Below are 19,104 nucleotides of genomic sequence, written 5' to 3' on the forward strand. Positions count from 1 at the left end.
TGAATAACATTTCTCGCTAATATGTGGGAGGTGTTCAATGCATCACTCGGAGTGATTTAAAAACAAGTACCATTTAGTTTTCATTAGTAACTACAGTATTTACATGACAAAGGTTGGTAAATTTGAAGGATGAATATGTACTGCCATACAGGCTCTGTGTCCAAAACCCTCCTAAGTCTTCGAGTCAAAGTGCAATTTATCAGTTTGTCCAAACTGCACTTAAATCTGACGGAGACAGAGACAAGCAGCAGACACCATACAGAGGAAACTGATGTCAGAGAATTTTCAGAAACTGTTGAAACCCACATCACAAATATGCCTAGAAAACTAATAAGGGCTGTGGACAAGACTGTTTTAGTCAAGCCTGAGCCAGTTCTACAATTAAGTCCAGTAGAGTCTTGAATCCAGAGTGAGATTAGAGCACCTCAAGCCCCATCCAAGATTGAAACAGGCATAAACAAGAACTAAAAAAGTACTGGGGAAGCTTGTTAAATATCAACAGATCATTACATACACAGGTTTCTATAAGTGCACTTTCTTGAATTGTTTTTAGAGGTGGGAAGAAAATAAAGGTGGAGAAAAAATAATCTATGAAAATCATGAAATAAGCAGGAAAAAGCTGAGTTGGTCTAAGAAGTCAAAAAGGACTTCTCTAGACCAGACCTAAGAACTACAGCCCTGCCAGTCATTTCAATGTATTTCAAAGCTCTCTCAGCTGTCCCCATTGAGTCTCACCACTACTGTTATTCCATCTGAAAAATGCCTTCCTTCTTTATGCTCAATCTAGTTATGTCCTCCTCGCTGTCTTTCATTCGCATTGATTGCATATTTGGCAGCTCTGGTGTTTTCTACCCTACCGACAGGCACACGTATCCACAGACATGCCGGGGTAAACTTTGAGCACCATATTCCTGTGCAGGTCAAGGAAAAGTACGCTGAGAGGACTCATCTTCTCTGGTACGCAGCATGGTTCGGGAACACCAGGGACGATTCCCACAGCTCTGACGATGCTCTGGATGGTGGCGTGATTGGATGGACGCACCACCTGAGGAAGTAAGCAGTCGTGAAGAGGGATTATTATTACAACACAACTGAACAAACATTTTTTTCTGCACGGTCAAAATGAAGGTGAATATCTAGAAAGATACCTGGTTACATGAGGGGCAAAACAGGCAAAAAGTGCTCTGACTGAAACACTTTTAATTGGTTACAATTCTTTGTATATTTCTTCTATTTGCCAATTTTGCCTTTTGCTTTTAAGAAAGTTTCTTGGTGACTGATGATGATTTTATCTTATCTTTTGTGTATTGTAATGTCCCTGCTTTTAACATTGACAACGGTGTCAGTCTTTGTGATTATCTACATATGCTATTATCTTAATTCCAAGTTGATCTTCCAAGTTTACTGAAAATAAATCCAGTGAGAAGCTCCCTATCCCATACTATCCCAGAAGATGGCTCACCTTAGGGATGGGGAATCCACATGTGCCGGCACAGTAGTAGGCATCAAACGACTTTGGGGCCAACACCCACTCGCTCCAGCCAATGTCAGCGAAGTCCACCCTTAGGTAGCGCCTGGAGCACACTCTGGGCTCGCTCCACTGTCTCCTCCTGGCCTTCTTCATTGTCCGCTCATCAAAGCTCAGCACCTGCGGCTTACTCAAGCCCTCGCTGATCTCCTGGCCCGGCTTCCTTCCTGGTTTGATCACTGCTTTAGATTTGGCGGGGAAAAATGTGCTCTGCCACAGTTCATGGTTCTTTAAGGTGTTGAACTGGACCTCTGGAATGTCATTTGTGTGGATCTGGTGTTGAAGCTCCCTCCGGATCCTTGAAGCTGAGGTGGACGAATCCTCCCCTACCGGAAAGGGCCCGTAGCGCTGGAGTGACATGGCTACACTGTTTGGTTCGTCTATGGCTCGATCATCAGCGTATAGCAAAATATATGGCAGGTTGGCTGGAGAGAGGCGCTCATGGCCGTGAGGACTCCTCTGTTGCATCCGAGCCGCCCCAAATCCCATATCAAACTCCACCGTGACCACGAGCTCTTTGACATCTCTGGCTTGTTTCACCACTGCTGTGATATCCCTCGATTGCCAAGAGCCTTTCTTGAAAGGCGTCAGAGTTATGTTTCCCAGTGGCGTTGCAAAAGCAGAGTTTGGGGACGATCCATGGATGAGGAGCTGTGAGGAGGGAGGATGCTGGAGGCTGCCAGACGGGTGGCGAGGCCTTCGGAAATGCCACGGTCGCTGGTGGTGGCGGGGGCGTTTGTAGAGGAAGTGAAAAGACGCAAAGAGAATGACCTCTGAGTCTTGGATGGAGGATAAGTTGAATTGGAACACATCTTTGCCATGCAAGACTCCTGGGGGATTTGAAAAAAGAAATTAAAAGAAAAACTGACAATAAAAACATGGTCTCCATGCTGTTAAAAACTTGCTGAGTCAGATTTTTAAAGTATGGGCTAAACACATGCATATTACTCAACTCATCATAATTCTTTCCCATGCAAAGCACGTAAAAACCTTGTTTCTCTCAACTGTTTTGGAACTGAGAAAACCAGCTGTATTTTCCTCATGTCTGCCATGCTTTTTGTACTTTGTCTAATGCCTTTGGGGAAAAGATTGATCAATCAAAGATCTAATCTTTTTCAGTCTAAATAAAAGCATGAAGTCATTCAACTGATCAGTGGATCCTGCTCTGAAATGAACGATAAAAATGCGATCAAGTAGCTTCTTTGAAGTTTTTCTCCCCTCTCTAATTTTTTCTCCTTTATCTTACATGTTTGACTGACATGAATAACTGCATCCAATATGTGTTGTGCAAAGTGTTGCTCAATATATCTGACTGACATAAGCATCAGCATGGGAAATATTAAGCGCGGCACAGTTAAGTGCCTGCCTCACACATGACCAAAACCTCATCCTAGATCACTATCCTCTTGAAGTTCAACCTTGTCTCCCACACTTCCACCACAGCCTGAAAGACAAACACTGGATCGGTCCAGTAGGTCTGAGGCATATGGAAATGCTTATAGGAGAAAGAGCTCCTCTGAGGCTTTTCGCTTTGCAGCCGGTGTCTGGGTGTGATAATAGGTTCTCTTGTCTAACACCTAGACTGTTACTGCTACCGGGGAACTAACAGTGCTCAACACTTAAAGTCCCCCAGTTCACTAAATCACACCACTGACGGAGCATAGAGGTGAAGATGTTTAACCTAAAGGGCAGTGAGGGTTGCTCTGTGATTGACAAAACACCTGCATTCAGGATTGTTTAGGATGTCCCACTGATGAAGTAATAAAGATTTTTTTTTAAATGTATGTGTTGTGTAAGTGATTTGACTGGTCAATATTATTCAGAATGTTCTGCATTTCTGTTTATGTGGCATGCATTTTCAGTCTGTGAAAGGAACTTGAAATGTGCGGTACAAATGAATAAGTACCCTCAACAATCAGTGCATAATTTAAAGATAAGAAGCATAAAACAGTTCTATTAATCATATTTTAGATTAATGTTATTTGGCACCTACATCCTATTACACCAAAATTTAGCTTCATGGCACTTACTCTTGTTGTTTTCTCCTGACCAGATCCTTGCTTGTGTTGTAATAACTTCTAAATTAAACTGTAACATTATACTTTTTAAAGGGCAAATAAACATAGGATTTTATCCTGATTCACACTTTATACTTTTTAAATTGCTACCATTATAAAATATATACATTTGTCCTTTTGTAGTGCTTGTAATGTAATGTAATAATCACCAAATGGATATAACTTGAGTGACACAAAATGATGCTTAAAAAATGTGAATCTTTTTTCTTTTTAATTTGGGAAATGTTGGTCTTTAAAATGTTTTAATACATTTCTTTAAAAATGAAGGTCTAATCAATATCCAAAAGTTAATAAGAATACAAGAACCAGAAGATACCTGAGGGATTTTCAATAAGGAAGAATAGTGATGCATATAAAATAATAAAAACTACTTTTTGGATACTAGACTTTACTTTCAAGGCATAAGTAGTATCTGTTATTTATTTTGGACATTTCTGTTCATTACAGAAATGAAGGTGTGGGATCACTCACCCGGGACAGCTTTGAAACTCCTCACGGTGTTTCCGTCCCTTTGACTCCGCGGCTCTTTACTGTACTTCTCGTACACTTTGAACATGCTGATGGAGACCATATCCTTGTTTGCGCTTTCGTGCGCAAATACGCGCTGCTCTTCAGGCGACGGGACATCTCCACCTTGACGCACGACTTCATCAAGATCCTCAGTTAGGACTTTACCCCCGCTGGACTGCAGAATCACCAATAAATGCAGAATGTGAAAAAGCCGGCTTGCCATAGCTGATGTTTCCAATGCAAAAAGAAAATTGGACAAAGTTTTTTTTCAAGTATTCTGAGAAAACAGAGAAAGAAATTGTCCCTCTGTGCTCGCTCGCTGGTTGATGGCCACCCAGACTAAACGGCCGGTATCCAGGTAATCCGTGTCAGACCCACACTCCACGGTTCACGGTCTACAGCTGTTTCTACAATGGGAGGAGACCCGGGGTGGACGCATGCATGAAGCGCTGCCGCTGGATGACAGATGGTGACGCTTCGGAGCGCACAGCCAACGAGAGACATGCACCGCTTTTAGTTCAGGGTAACTGCTCATGAGTGTTGATTTAAGTTGAGCAGAGAATCTGACAGGGTGGTGTGGATGTATTTAATCCTGAAGCCATTAAGGTCACACACTGAGACCTATGAGGTTTTAAAGCTGCAGTGTGCAACGTGAAAATAACAACACAGGAGTTTTTCACATCATTATCAGTATGACGGTGTGTGTTATGCCTGTATCCTATTGGCTCTTTTAAAGAAAACTTGCTTTTCAATAAACTAAACACTTTTTTTGTGGGTAGTTTTCAAGTTAATGTTAAATTGACTTGTTAGCCCATAGAACATATTTTATATATTATTTTTCTATTGGTAAATTAAAGCAAATAACAAAAAAAGGCTTTTGAGACATAATTATTTCTCCACTCAAATACAATAGAGTTGAATGGAACTTTATTTGTGGATCTCCCATTACTGAAATATTTAAAAAATCAACAGCAGCATCTCTTTCTAGAAACAGTGTCGTGGTGTGGTCACATCAGAAAATGCCACAGCAAAGCTCGTCTACTTGTCCTTGCAAAGTAATACCAGGTTCAGACTACACAATATAATGGTAAGATGTCACTGTGTCAAATTAGATGATTATACAGTCATACATTCTTGCTGTGTCTTGGCTAAAACACACAACTACACTCGGATAGTTCTGAGTTGGTGTTACCGACATCCCAACTTCCAATCTAAATGTGTCCCAGTGCATCTTCTCAGGAAAACATTGAAGTTTCATTCCAACCCAACACTATAGCAGCTGATTTAACAGATGAACACATTTTAAAAGACACTGCAGGAGTAGGCTTATACTGCCTGCTCACAAAGACTTCAAGCACAGATCCACTAAATGGAAATGCCAACCTTAAAGCTGTTACAGCACGTTTCACAGACACTACATGAATTTTAAAAATATGAAAAGGCAATTCTGCTTACTGTTCACTGTGTGCACTGCAATATTGCATATGGAACGGTCCAGCGTACATGACCGTTCCATGGCACTTTTCCATGTTGAAAAGTTCTGAGTACAATGGATTGCAGCAATAGCTTTTCATCTTTCATGTCATTGGCGGTGCCAGGGAAGGATTTTCAGGAATATGAAGCAAACAGTGGTATCTGAAGTGGTGTGTGTGTGATACTGGCTGACTGGTTACCTCATGAACCTTTCCTCCCTTTTACAGTTCCAGCTCACAGCATGAGTTGTACCAACAACATCATTCCTCTTTTTCTTGTAACTCCTGTTTACAATTGTATGCAGAAGAACGCTCTGTTCACCAATTGACCAACATTGCAAAACACATTGCGGAAGTTATCATACTTGGTGAGAGAATTTTTTTTTGACATTCTAGGCTTTTTGTCAAGATGTTGTGAGGTGTCCCAGATGTGGGATCGGTTGTCATCCAGTATGATACACTACACTAGATAAAAAGAATTGTCACCCCTATTGCCAATTTTCAGTCCAGACACCCTATGTTTGTTAGGTCGGACTATTATTGGGCTGATATTGTGTAGTCTGAAATTGGCATAAACAATGCTAGAAGCTTAGTAACATAGAGACAGCAGCCAGAAAACTAACAACGAACATGATAGTAAGCCAAGGGGCATGATTTTTTAAATAGGTTTTAGTACCGGTACTGGGTTGGTTAATCCTCCCTGACAGGATTGTACATAAATGAAAATTCTCTCCAAGCCAAACCAACTTTGATTTAGCAAGCTAGTTCGTTTGGTTGCTAACAAGACAACAAGTTCACATTAGTTACTCAAAACATGTATTGTATCATCAGTTCCTGTCTCATAACCGTCTGCATTTCTCCTTTGGGGAACTGTTTATTCTCTAACAGACGGGGGGTAAATTAAACAAAAATGGATGCTGTACTACAGTGAGAAACATATGCTAGCTTCCACCATTTTGGACGCTCCGTTTTTACATTGGTCAATGGTGCAAATTTACAAGGTAGCCAATGTTGAACTGGACGAAAAAAATTACAGATTTACTTCACTTCTTTTTGTAATATGAATAACTGGACCCTTTCACTGTTTCACATAAAGTTGAATACTAGTGTACCAATGTGCCAGTGTTAGTATTAGTCCATCCAAGGTGGAGGTAACTGTGTGCTGTAGTTTTGATGAGGTGCCTCAGATTCAGCTTTGACTGGTCGAAAAAAGTCAACATTTACCACAGCTGTGATTTTTGCAGTGTGTGGAGACTACAGAAGATGGTTATCTCAGCCTCAGACTAGCTGACAGCTTGTCAAGATGACTGACAAGTGTTACAGCAGGTCATGTGTCTGAGGGACGGGTGGAGCTAACCAGTGTTCTTGCCTCAAGGTGAAACTTATATTGTTGCTTGTTGACACACTTCATTTAGAAAGAACTGCACAGTTTACAGGAAAAAAAGAACCGCCAGACTTCTTTTTAGCGTCTTCTACTTTCAGTGTTCCTCATGCAGCACAATGGTTACCCTGTGAGAGAGATGGCAGCAGGCAAGAGTCACCACGGGTCAGACAGCTATTAAAATACCCCCTACTGGTCCTGAGGGTGATCACAAGGGGCTCTTTGACACTACTGTGTCCTACAACAGAGATAAAGGACTCTGCTGGGATCGGGATCCCCTTCAGAACAACTCTGGTGTGTTTAAAGGTCGTGCTGCTTCAACAACAGAGCCAGATAGCATCTGTCTCCACCCAGGGAGTAATCAAATGCTGTTATCACTCAGCGTAGGGTTGTCTAATTGGTCCTAATAGGGTTAGAAAAACTAATCTTGCCCATGTTACTTTTCTTTTGATGATTTCATCACGGGTTGCAAAACAAACTGACATGGAAGTGAGGAAGATGAGTTACGTTACACCGAAATGGCTGATTGTCCTGTGACTCTTTCCATCAGAAACATTGGGTAACATGGGGCCTTTATTTCTGGGCCCTGTTTTATAGAGGGGGCCTATGTCACATTGGATTTTTAAGTCTCTAAAACTTGACCTTGTGGGTCAATAAGGGCTCAAAGACAAAGTCTTGTAAAGGGGTCCCTAATGAGTAAATGTGGCCCTGAAATGTGTGTGATATTAGCCTATAGCTCTGTCAAACATCTTTAAGTCACAATGAAATGAAGGAAGTTGTCTTTACCTTCAGTAATGTTAATTATTTCTCCAAGGTTTCATTACAAGAGAGATTTAAATCAAATCCTCTACTGTTCAAAGCGTGTCTGGTTTAATAGTGCAGCATGTTATCAAAAGGACTGTTGGCCAACACTCAAGACTGCCCCATCCCTTTTGTGAGGTCAGGAGGAGTAAGGTGGAGGATGCATGAATGAGAGTGACATCCAAACACACACACTTCCTCCTATCATACTGTTGTGCTATGTCCCACTAACTAATAGTTAATGTGGTTTTATGTGATGGGTGGAGCTAGTTACACACTTCAAATGACTGGGTTAAAATGTTACCCTATTTGAGTCAATATAGCACCAGCACAAAACTGGGTTAATGTTACCCACAAAGCTGCTCAATACAAAGGGATGTTTTCACCAGTTTTTGTGCTATTATTATTTTACTGTTGAGTTATCTACCCACACTAAACTAAAGTCTTATAATCTATTCTACTCATTTTAAACTTACATGCCACCGTTTGTTATTAACTGTTAATCACCTGGTAAAGTTAACCCAATATTGTGTTGATGCTATATTGACCAAAACTAGGTGAAATTTAAGGCCAGGGATTTTTAGTGTGTAGTCACCCCAAATCACATTTAGAAATGAATCACTAGTGTTTGTGCAGTGGAGGCTTCAAGTTTCCACATCACACATGTAGAGGTTATATATATAGTGGCTCTCGATTGGCTCCAAACTGATTGTGATCTCACAAATCATGCTCGTAGGTACGCCCCATAAACTGAGATTTAAGGTGAGCATGGAGAAATGTTCCACTTTCGGCAGATGAATGTAAAAACAGTTTCTAGTGTCAAACTTTGCACATACATCATTCTGAAGCTCAAACATCCAAATGTAGGAACAAGACGGAGGACATATTGTTGAATGGAAAGGACATTTAATTCCAAGCACTTAATTTATAACTCTTCTTCATTCTGTCAGTGAGAACCTTTGAACTTTTTTAATTTTCTGGATTGAATGGCAATGAGTCAAACTTCCCATAGAGTCATTAAAATAAACAACAAATCAAACCAAATCTGGTCTAGTTTATCAAAACAATCCCAATTCAGGGTCCACTTCTTAAGTTTTTCCAGAACTTAAAACAATTTTACACAGCATTCATCAGAATATTGGGTTTGCTTAGTTGTCAAGGAAACACAGTATTGACATTCGAGGTCAGAAGCTGTTAATGATGTCATCCATAATGGTTTTCGGCCTTCTTGTCCTTGCCAGCCTAAAAATCGAGCATCAAAGTTTCCTCTTGACCCCAAAAATAGTAAACTATACCTACTCAAGGTCTGCTAACTCTACCGATAAAGACCATACTAGTACATGGACAATTTCCTCAATAACTCTAATCAGTTTTTGGCAAAACATGTAAGCAACATAGACACATTGCTTTATTTACAGCTTGTGAAATATTATATTCTTTTCACCTCTCAATTTTTTTCAAAAATAAACTAAACAGACAAAACTATTCTCAGTATCTGGCACTGTGCAACAAGTTAAATCTTCACCTGTGTTATCACAGATTCAAATAATCTTCTTTCTGCCTTTGAGTTATTGAGTACATTCTTCCTTTGTGTAAAATGTTATTATTGTGCTTTCAGAGTGGCAGCATTAGAAAGAAGTTCTTGCTCATTTTGTCTGAGGAATATTTTCCATTGATTGAATGACATTTTCTGCTATCAAACTCCACTGTGCCAACATGCCTTATGGAAATACATCAGCTCCATGTTGACTCCTGTGGTGAACCAGCTGTAGCCACTGAGCCAAAACTGCTTTGCTGCGGTGATTTGCCGCTACTTCAAAGGTAATTTAAACCCTAGTGAGTTTGTGTCACACCCACAGCAAACTTCACAGGACCTCTCAATTTACAACTTGCCCACTATATGGGAAATAGAGAAAATGTCAGAGTGGGGTTTCAGAAGGACAAGGCTCAGAATTTGTTGAATTGAAAACTGTTTTATGCAATGAGCATAAATTCTCAGTGATCATGAAGTCACCTCATTATATTGAGTTTGCTGCCAGAGATCAAAGGACTACGTCCAGGCTCTGTGTCCCACACACGTCAGAGCGGTTACCAACATAGCTGCTAAACAAAGAATGAATGTAGAAAATAGTCATTATAAGGTGTTTTAGACCAAATTTTAAAACTAGCTTGTGGCTTCATAATTCATGAGGATAAAAAAACCCCGTGAACTATAAATATACTCGTGGAATAAAATATTTTTCTAAGATGGACGCCCATAATTTAGATTTTTCCTCTTTGTAGCTTTGCCGAAAATGTCTCAGTTCATCATCCTCGCAGTTTAACATTTGGTTGCTTGAAGGACTTTTTCGGCATTTGAGGAAATGCACTTTTTTTGTTGAGAATTATGTGAAATGATTGACTCCACTCTCACATCCAATCATTCAACATGAAGCTAGCGCCAGCAGCCGATTAGCTTAGCTTGGTATAAAGACTGAAATGAGGGGGAAACAGCTAGCCTGCCTTTTCCCACAGGTGAAAAAATCTATGTAAAGCTCAAAACTTTTACTAATTAAACTGTTATATCGCAATTGTACAACTTTTGGAACTTTGAATGCTTATAGGTGATTCATTCCAACATTTGAACTCTCTGTTTTCAGTATTTATGCTAAGCTAGTAGTCGCCAGGCTTCGTATTTAGCATACAAAGAAGTGGTATTGACGTCTTCATTTAAAGCTGGACAACAAACGAATACGCATATTTGACAAAATGTTAAACTATACTGTTTTCTTCATTTATGCATCAATATCAAAGCCCCGAAATGGTGCTGAGCCATCAAGCAATTTTGGCATAGCAGCTGCAGCTTTTAGTATCGTCACATGACACACACTAGCCTAAAATACAATTTTCCCATCATCAGTTGGAAAAGGAGCGGCTGTTAGATAGTGAATACATTTTCCTGAACGTCACAAACCTTCTAGAAAACCATTTTTTGCATCAGAATTTTAGCCATTTTATCCAGTAACATTTGGAAGGTTATACAATTGAATTAAAAGCAAAGCTTTCTGTTGAACTGACGAGTAAAGAAAAATGCAGTGTGAGGTGGCCCCCCTTTTGAGGGGATGACTGAAGTTGAAAAGGTTGAGAACGAGCGCCGTTAGTTGTAGAAGTCAATAATAGAAGAACCAGACCAAGAAGTAGGCCAAAATTCACGTCCTTTTTTGCACATTGAGACTCATTTAAAATTTTTCATCTCCTATGACATCATGGATGAGTCACCTCTCCACCTCCTCCTCCTCCTGCTCCTTCGCAGGGTGAAATGGAAGTGTAACCCCCCAAAAATATGCTCTCATTCACAGAATATTTGCCTGGGGTGCTCATCAGGACAGGGAGGAGGACAGACGAGCCCACCATGTTTCTTTTGGCCCAAGACCCCATCCTTCATCCTCCCCCTTTTCCTCCTCCTCTTCCTCCCTTTGACTTGTTTTCATACTGCTGGCTGGAGCTGAATGACCATTCATGCTCGCTGCTGTTGGATATGGATGTTTGTGTGTGTGTGTGTGTGCGTGGGTGTGTGTGAAAGACTGAGGGGCATGACATCCCCTCATCTGATGTCTGCCAAGCAATCTACACACATACACACACGCACACGCACACGCGCACACACACACACACACACACACACACACACACACACACATACACACACCAGTCTGGATCCTGTGCCATACCTCCCTCATAGAGAGTCACAGTCATGCCACTTCAGCTCACATCAACATCATTCAAACAAGAGTGGCATGTCCAGCATGGTCCCACACACACATGCACAAACACACGCACGCACACACCCCTCTCCGGGAGATATCCGGTTGTCTCATACATTAGCGTTGCAAGTAGCAGTGCCAGCTGAAAGAGGAATGTGTGCTGGAGTCAGAGGGGAAACTTGTGCATGACAAATTTATGAGTGCAAATCACTGCAATTTGCCAGAGCGTATGGTGAAAAACCAACAAGTGCATATGAGAAGAATTAGACTGTGTTGAATCATCCTTGTGGCACTTAAGCTGCTGGCTGACAGAAATGTCACTGCTGTCATGAGTGTGACAAAGAGACAGACAGAAAGTGTGTCTAATGAGGGGTGCGTGTTCATTCAGAGTGTTATTTCATGGTTCGGATTGTGTCATATATGTTTGACTCTTGTGCTGTAGAAACGCTCACACACCTAACTGCGTCCAACCCACAAAGCTTCATAGCTCCACAGTGCAGTAACTGTACAGTGTTAGAGTGTTGTGTGCATGAGAAACAATATAACTGCAGAATTAGTTGTGTGTAAGTATTTGAAAAGATGAAAAACAGTCTAGAGAGGTAGGTCTAAAGAGAGGGAGAGGATGAAAGTCCTGTCATTATCACTAACCCTAACCCTGACACTTTCTGCCAAAGTTTACTAACCTGAATATGAACTTGCAAGACTGTCCTCACCAGAACAATGACAGTGTTGACCATTTGTTTAAATGCATACAGTAAATCTACCTTTTTCCTGATAAGTAACCTCTTTTGGTATGTTAAAAAAGACATTAGCCTGACTCCATTCCTCTGAAGCACAGATGAGATTAACAAAGCTGTACAGGTTATAAGTGAATTTACGGAAGTTAATATGTGACAAATGGTTTTAATTAACTGCTACAGGCAATTACTACTGTGAAGTGGCGATGATTTGAGTGTTTTTTCTTTAGTCAGGACTGATTGAAAGCAGCAAAAACAAAAAGAGCTGCCCTCCCACAAAGAAACAGACTAATATGTTTACCCTGGCTGAATGAATTCAGTGGCAATTCAGTCTTTTATCATTATCAGGCTTTGATAGGCTAATGACAGGCTTTTTGTCATTACAAGTAGATCAACATGATTTTCATCCAAATATAATGTTCTCCTTCATCAAAAAGTTGGACTGTAAACAGGGTTATCCACTGTTGAGGACTACAATTTCTACTTGTAGAAATTAACAAAGAAAAAGGTTGAAAAATTGCTCAATTCTGATAAAGCCAAAGAGTAGCCAGATTCCCTTGACACAACTAAAAAAATACAATAACAGATTAAAGAATTGCAAATTATAAATTTGTTCCGCATATTTAGTTTTTATAGTACAATTTTTTACAGTTTATCATCAAAGTTGCTTCTGTTTTTACATTCTAAATGGACAGAGATACATTTCTTGATTCATTTTTCTGTTGAAAATAAGAACTAAAGACATACAGACTGGAAATAATGAGCCCAAGAAGTGGTCAAAACACAAATCAGACATTGGCTACCAGTGTCGAAGTGAAGTGGAAGTGAAACCCTGTCAAAATGATCCGTTTTTTATAAGCAGTACAGAAATTGGCTGTACTGTATCTATTTAGAGCTGCTGGATGGATGTGAAGTTGCCCTTTTAGAAACAATATCGACTGTTCATGCAGCTTAACTCTAGCAGAGAGGACCTCCAGTAAAGGCACTGGAGGGTGTTTTTAAAATCCCTGAAAGCCCTCACAGATTCTCTCAAGTGTGGTTACTTCTTGCTAGGCCTCCCTGCTGTCTGCACCCCTCGATAGATGTCAGCTTGACCCCATGCCACAGGCCTGTCAGAGCCACACATGAGGACCTGCTCATTTATCATCCTGCTGCAGACAGTGGGGCTGATGACTAACTGAGGTAATGAGCTGCTCTCGGCTGTGCGAGGGCTTCCCTCCCGAGATCCAACTAACATGTGCAGAGTCCAAAACCACAAAAACCCCAACAAACCCCACACAGCACCACCCCCATGTGGCTCCACGCATACAAGGCCAGCAATCAGCATGATGGATTTCAGCCCTGACACGCTTTTCCTCAAGTGGGCCAATTAGGAAAATACTTTTGCAGGTTCTTTTTTTTCCTTTCTATAACAAAGCTAAGTTCTCATTGTGTCTTACTGTCTGATCCAGTGGTTGGTACATGGTATGCCAAAGGATGGATTGACTTTAAAGAGGAAATTTAGTTTCATTATGGTCATTATGGTTAGGAATATGGGGTTGGGGAAATCCCGTTGTACACAGGAAAAGTGAGAAACCAGATCTTCTTTTTTAAAATTAATTTGTGAAATAAAGTTACAGCAATACAAAAGTGTAAAACAATAGAAAACATGGTGTTGGAAGACAGGACAGAGGAGGTAACACAGTAAAATAATCAGACACAATGAAAACAGAACAAAACAAAACAAAACCAGAGAAACCAGATCTTAAGATTGAGGCTGGAGGTGCTGAACTCAAAACCAAAGACAGACAGGCGCAGAAAGGCTCGAAGACAAGCAGACAGACCATAACATACTTTTGAAAAACGGGTTTTCTGTACTGTCCAACAGCAGACTCCCACTGTGGATTTTGAGGGATTCTCACTTAGATCTTACTCTCACCAATCATGAGAAAACATGTCAGGGGAAGCCTTTTTCTAGCCGAGACCTAAACCTTACAAAGTCTGTCTAAACCAAGTGTCAATCTGTGCTCGTCTGACGGATGACTTTGAATGTCTCCCATGAGGAGAGCTCTCATTAATTGTGGTCACTCTCCTTGAATGTTTTCAAGACTGTAATTTTCTCTCAGCTACACCAGGCGGGCTGTTTTGGCAAATTCCTCCGCCGAGGCCCCCGTCTGAGAACAATCATCCACGACGTGTTTGTCAGTTATTTGAAAAATTGACAACGATCTCATATTGCACCTATTATTCACATCTCAGGCTCCTGGAACAGCTGTATTTTAAAAGCCGGCCAGGACTGCATATCTTCCTTTGCCAACAGGACTGGTTTGCCACACCAGGCTCTCCAGTTGATTTCACACTCCAGGAGCAGACCTGTACTCGCACTTGGCCTCACCTTGTTAATTCTCTCCTTGGTAATTACCTCTAGACAATGCAGTTGTTTAGCCAGGAAACTCTCTGCAAATACTCACCCAAGATCAGTTTTAGATGCTGTTCATTTGTACAATACCTGAGATTGTCTTATTAGTAATTGATATATGTAGTGGAATATGATCTTGTGCAGTGTTTTGAATTGGTAGATGTTTGATTTATAGGATTTATTAAGAGTGCAGGTTGCACAAATTCCCAAGCCAGCTGAATTTTTGTAACTATGAACAAGAATAAACAAAGCAAAAACACCATGAATCACATTCGATCCTCTGGAGCTTTTTAAAGCTTCAGCTTATACTCCACACCAGTGAAGTGTATTATCTGTCTCACCCTCCTCTCACTAAGCCAATCAAGTGTGTATCCTGTCAACATACAGTAATTGTTCACCATGTTTTTCACACATACATTCTCTGTAATCTTGATTGAAACAGCTTTCCTCTAGTGTTGTTTTTGTGATGACCTGCTCTGTAGCTGATACCCCTCTAATCTTGAAAAATGTAACCAGGTCACTGCTGGCCATTACCCATGTGACTTAATCAAGTTCTATACGCTGTATTGACCAAAATATCATGAAAAGGGCATTTTGGGGAATTTGGACCAGCAGATACAGGGACATGCAGTGGTAAAAAAATCATGTTCCAGACTTAATAGTTCATACACACGAAAGAAGGACCATAATGTTTAAATCAAAGATTACAATTCAAAGCACAACAAAATCAAACCAAAATAGCAGGACCTGAAGTTACCGGTTTTTGTAGCTACTCTTGTTAGGTCAGTAAGGAAGCTGTAGTTTTAATACCCAAGATATGTAGAGGATTTTGCCTGTTTGTTAAAATGTATTGTCTCTGACAAACATTAATCATACTGTATGAAAAATATGTCCTTTTAATTGGGCACAGGAATTACATAATATCATATGAATTAATCATATTGGCACATAAAAGAGATCATTTTCGCAATATCATTATCACCATAGACTTTAAAAAATAATGGACGTAGCTACCACCCATTGGTTTATGGAATCCCACTGTGAAGTCTCGAGTTTGCATTTGGATTTTTGGAGTGACACAATTTGGGTGTAGCTGACAGTAATGCTAGCTGCTAGCTTGGTTAGCACAGTGCATTTACAGTCTATGATTTATTGTGATAATGCCGTTGCTAATACTATATTTATGCTAATGAAAAACAGGACTTCTTTAGGTAACCAATAAGTTACAATTAACTTTCATGAACTATACTACATTGAAATAAAGACGACTATGGCTACACATACTCTGTTAATATAGGGTTCATGTCATGGTTACATTATCTACCTAACCAGTCTACCCAGTAATGCAGCCACACCCTTAATTATGCATAACTTAATAAGATTTAACTGTGTGAGTTATACAAAAACTCACCCTCGTACAGTTGTTATTGAGGAAGAAATTAGCTATAGAGATGTAAACAGTTTTTTTTAACCAGACTGTGAAGTTGGGCTTTTCAACATGGCGATATATGGGTATTAGCTTGCTTTTGGAGCCAGCCTCAAATTCCACATTGTCTTCATTTTTCAGCCCCAGTGATTGCTGCTTGGTTACACTTACACCATGGTAAATTAACAAAGAAATAAAGGGAGCGTTGTTTGTTTTTAAGTATAACGTATTTAGTGCAGTAGTTAAACAGTTAACTGCAACTATTTTTGAGGTGTAATGATTAGGCAGAAAGACAGAAGCAGGCGCTAAAAATGGGACTGAGCCATTACAAGGTTATCATGCTAAAACAATACAGGCCAAACCCTGTAGTTTGGTTTGGCTCTGTGTTGTGAAAGTGCTCTTTCTTTACAGAAAGGCCCCCTTGTTGTTTATGCCTATGATGAGCTAAGGAAGGTGGTGTCGGTCATCGAGTGCCACATTCTGTCCTCGCCATGATCCATCACTTCAAGGGCTACCCAACAGGAGGGACCATTTTCCCATCATCTCTCAGTCTGTGAGGCCGTTACTCTCCACATTAATGGACCAAATGGACTGACGACTGGCACCAAGCGCTCTCCATCTTTCTCTCCCGCCCTTACTTTTACTATTACTCTGTCTTTGTATACTTTCTAACTTTCACTTCCTTTCCCAGTCTGCTTATTTCTCTCTCTCTCTGTCTCTCTACTTCCCTCTCACGTTTTCTCCCAATCCTGTTTTCAGCATTTTGGCTTAGCTGTCTATATATCACTTGTCATATCACTGTGACGTAGTCTGGCCCTGCTGAGGCAGCCTGTGGTGTGATTTAGCCTCAAGTTGATTTTCGTGCAGAGTGATACTTTGTATGTCAGTGCCTCTGTCAGTCGCACACAATTCGGACACAGCAAGTTTTCCAGCCAGCACTGAACTTTTTATTCTCTTTTCATGCGAGAGAATGGAATTAAGTCGGTGCATTACAGACTTCAGTTTTTCTGGCCAGGCACATTGTTTTCCTTGGCTGCCTCACTTAAAGTCTGTTGAAACAGGCCTTTTTTTCATGTCTATAAATGGGCTCTTTTCATGAATCCATGAGGGAATGCTTGCTTTTTGAAGGGATTTAAGAGGATACTGCACCATACTCAGTCAGGGGCCCTAGATTTGTGCTGCACACTCCATCATATTGAGGCTAATATGGTATGGCGGGCTCGCTGTATATGAATTGTCATGGTATTTATCAAAATGGCTTGCCAAAGTGGTGGAGACGGGAACAACTGGAGTGGTGATGAGAGGGGTTAGTGAATTGCTTCCTGTCTCTGAGAGCTGATGAGTGAAAGAAAGAAGGAGGCAGCAGGAGATCGGAGCATAGATAGCAGGAATGACCAAAGAAAATATTGTTCATGTTGTACTTGACACAATATTTGCAATAGGGAAGGGAATAAATGCAATGATAAGATTAATGTTAATAGTCATAGCCCAGCTTGTCTCAGAATTCAATTCCAGCAAACAATACACACCAAATGTCTCCAAACACCTCCAAAAAGCCAAATGTAGGCTTTAAAGGAATTATTTGACATTTTGGGGAATAAGCTTGTTTAGTATCTTGAGAATTAGATGACAAGATTGATACCACTATGTCTAGTATGCTAAATAGGAAGCTGTAGCCAGCAGCTTGATACCTTAGCTTAGCATAAAAGCTGGAAACAGGCAGAATCAGAAAGCCTGGCTATGTCCAAAGGTAACAACATATGACCAACAACACATCCAAAGCTCACTAATTAATTAATTAATTATATCTCATCTGTTAAATCCAAACTACTTTAAAGGTGTTGGAACTTGGTGAATTAACCATAAGAGTCAGGCTATCTGTTGCTAAGCTAACTGTCTCATGTAGTTTCATATTTAGCGTGCATATTTAAAAGCGGTGGTAATCCTCTCATCTAATGCCTGGCAAGAAAGTAAATCAGATTTGTTCTCAAATTGTTAAACCAAATGCTAAATGACACATTGTGCTTTTACAGGTTTGTGACACTTTGCAACAAGATATAACTTGTGTTAATTAGTGAGTGTCTGAGGTGGTAGGAAGATTTTGTTACCTTTGGACAGAGCCAGGCTAGCTGTTTTCCTGCTTTGTGCTAATTTAAGCTAATTTTCTCCTGGTTGTAACTTTGTATGTTATCAATCTTCTCATTTAACTCTTGGCAAGACATTGAATAAGTGCATTTCCCAAAATACTGAACCACTGCTTTAAGGAGAAGCTAAACATGCAATGGCTGTACAACTGATATTATGTATAATTGTGTATGTGTTATTTAAGGTCAGAAAAGTAGCATTTTTGCTTCTACTTTGAATTTAATTCTTCCAGGGAACACCCAACTACATGCTGTCTTCCCCTGTTGGCTCCAGCTCTTCCCCTGGGGAAAAAAAACTAACCTAATACTTCAAATGGTCTGATTCCTGTCGGGATTTCTCAAACTGAAAACGTCCGTTCTCATGGAACCGGAGCCCTCGATAGAGACATCAACTAAATTGATGTTATATTAAGGTTATTTAATGGTAAGTTGAGTAGCTTTTTGAGTTTGGGAGGTTTTTGAGGTTTTCTTCCTCTCCAAGAGCAATAAGACTGAAGTGATATTATGTTACTGATCTTTCTGTCATTAGTTTGACCCACAGGTAATCATCTCAAGATTATTTCAACCCAGAGAAATTATTGTACAGTTAAATTTTCCCTCTGCCATTGTGTTTGTTTTATCTGATACTTTTTTGTAATAATTTTGAGTGTCCATGAGCGTGTATGATGAATGGTAATGTAAACATCTTGTATTTAACCTATACAGGAATAATGTATTTCAGTAAAACATACCATACTAACCACATGAATGCTAATGATTAACAGCAGATGTAATTCATGATTTACCAGCAGTTTACTGTACTTTTGTTTGACATATTGGCAAGAAAATTAGTTAGAAACTAGAAAACTAAAAAACTGTTTTTTAACAGTACGCTGTTATACCAAAA

At 40.1% G+C, this 19,104-nt stretch overlaps 1 protein-coding gene across 1 annotated transcript; it reads right to left on the reverse strand.

Annotated features, from left to right (window-relative positions):
- Positions 1–689: 689 nt before the first annotated feature.
- On the reverse strand, positions 690–4,342 carry gdf10b (growth differentiation factor 10b). The gene is made up of 3 exons (XM_053342011.1): positions 4,078–4,342; positions 1,463–2,358; positions 690–1,045 (listed from the first exon to the last, which is right to left on the reverse strand). The coding sequence occupies exons 1-3, from the start codon at positions 4,337–4,339 to the stop codon at positions 854–856; spliced, it is 1,350 nt and encodes a 449-aa protein (XP_053197986.1). The 5' UTR covers positions 4,340–4,342; the 3' UTR covers positions 690–853.
- Between the last annotated feature and the right edge of the window lie 14,762 nt (positions 4,343–19,104).

This window comes from Scomber japonicus, chromosome 20 (genome assembly GCF_027409825.1).
Source record: "Scomber japonicus isolate fScoJap1 chromosome 20, fScoJap1.pri, whole genome shotgun sequence".
In the NCBI taxonomy this organism is placed as follows: Eukaryota; Metazoa; Chordata; class Actinopteri; order Scombriformes; family Scombridae; genus Scomber; species Scomber japonicus.

Coding starts and splice junctions, on each gene's coding strand:
- gdf10b (XM_053342011.1), bottom strand. CDS start 4,339: ATGGCAAGCCGGCTTTTTCACATTCTGCATTTATTGGTGATTCTGCAG. Junction 2,359..4,077: donor GAGTTTCAAAGCTGTCCCGG/GTGAGTGATCCC, acceptor CAAATCCCCCAG/GAGTCTTGCATGGCAAAGAT. Junction 1,046..1,462: donor GTGGATTCCCCATCCCTAAG/GTGAGCCATCTT, acceptor TTACTTCCTCAG/GTGGTGCGTCCATCCAATCA.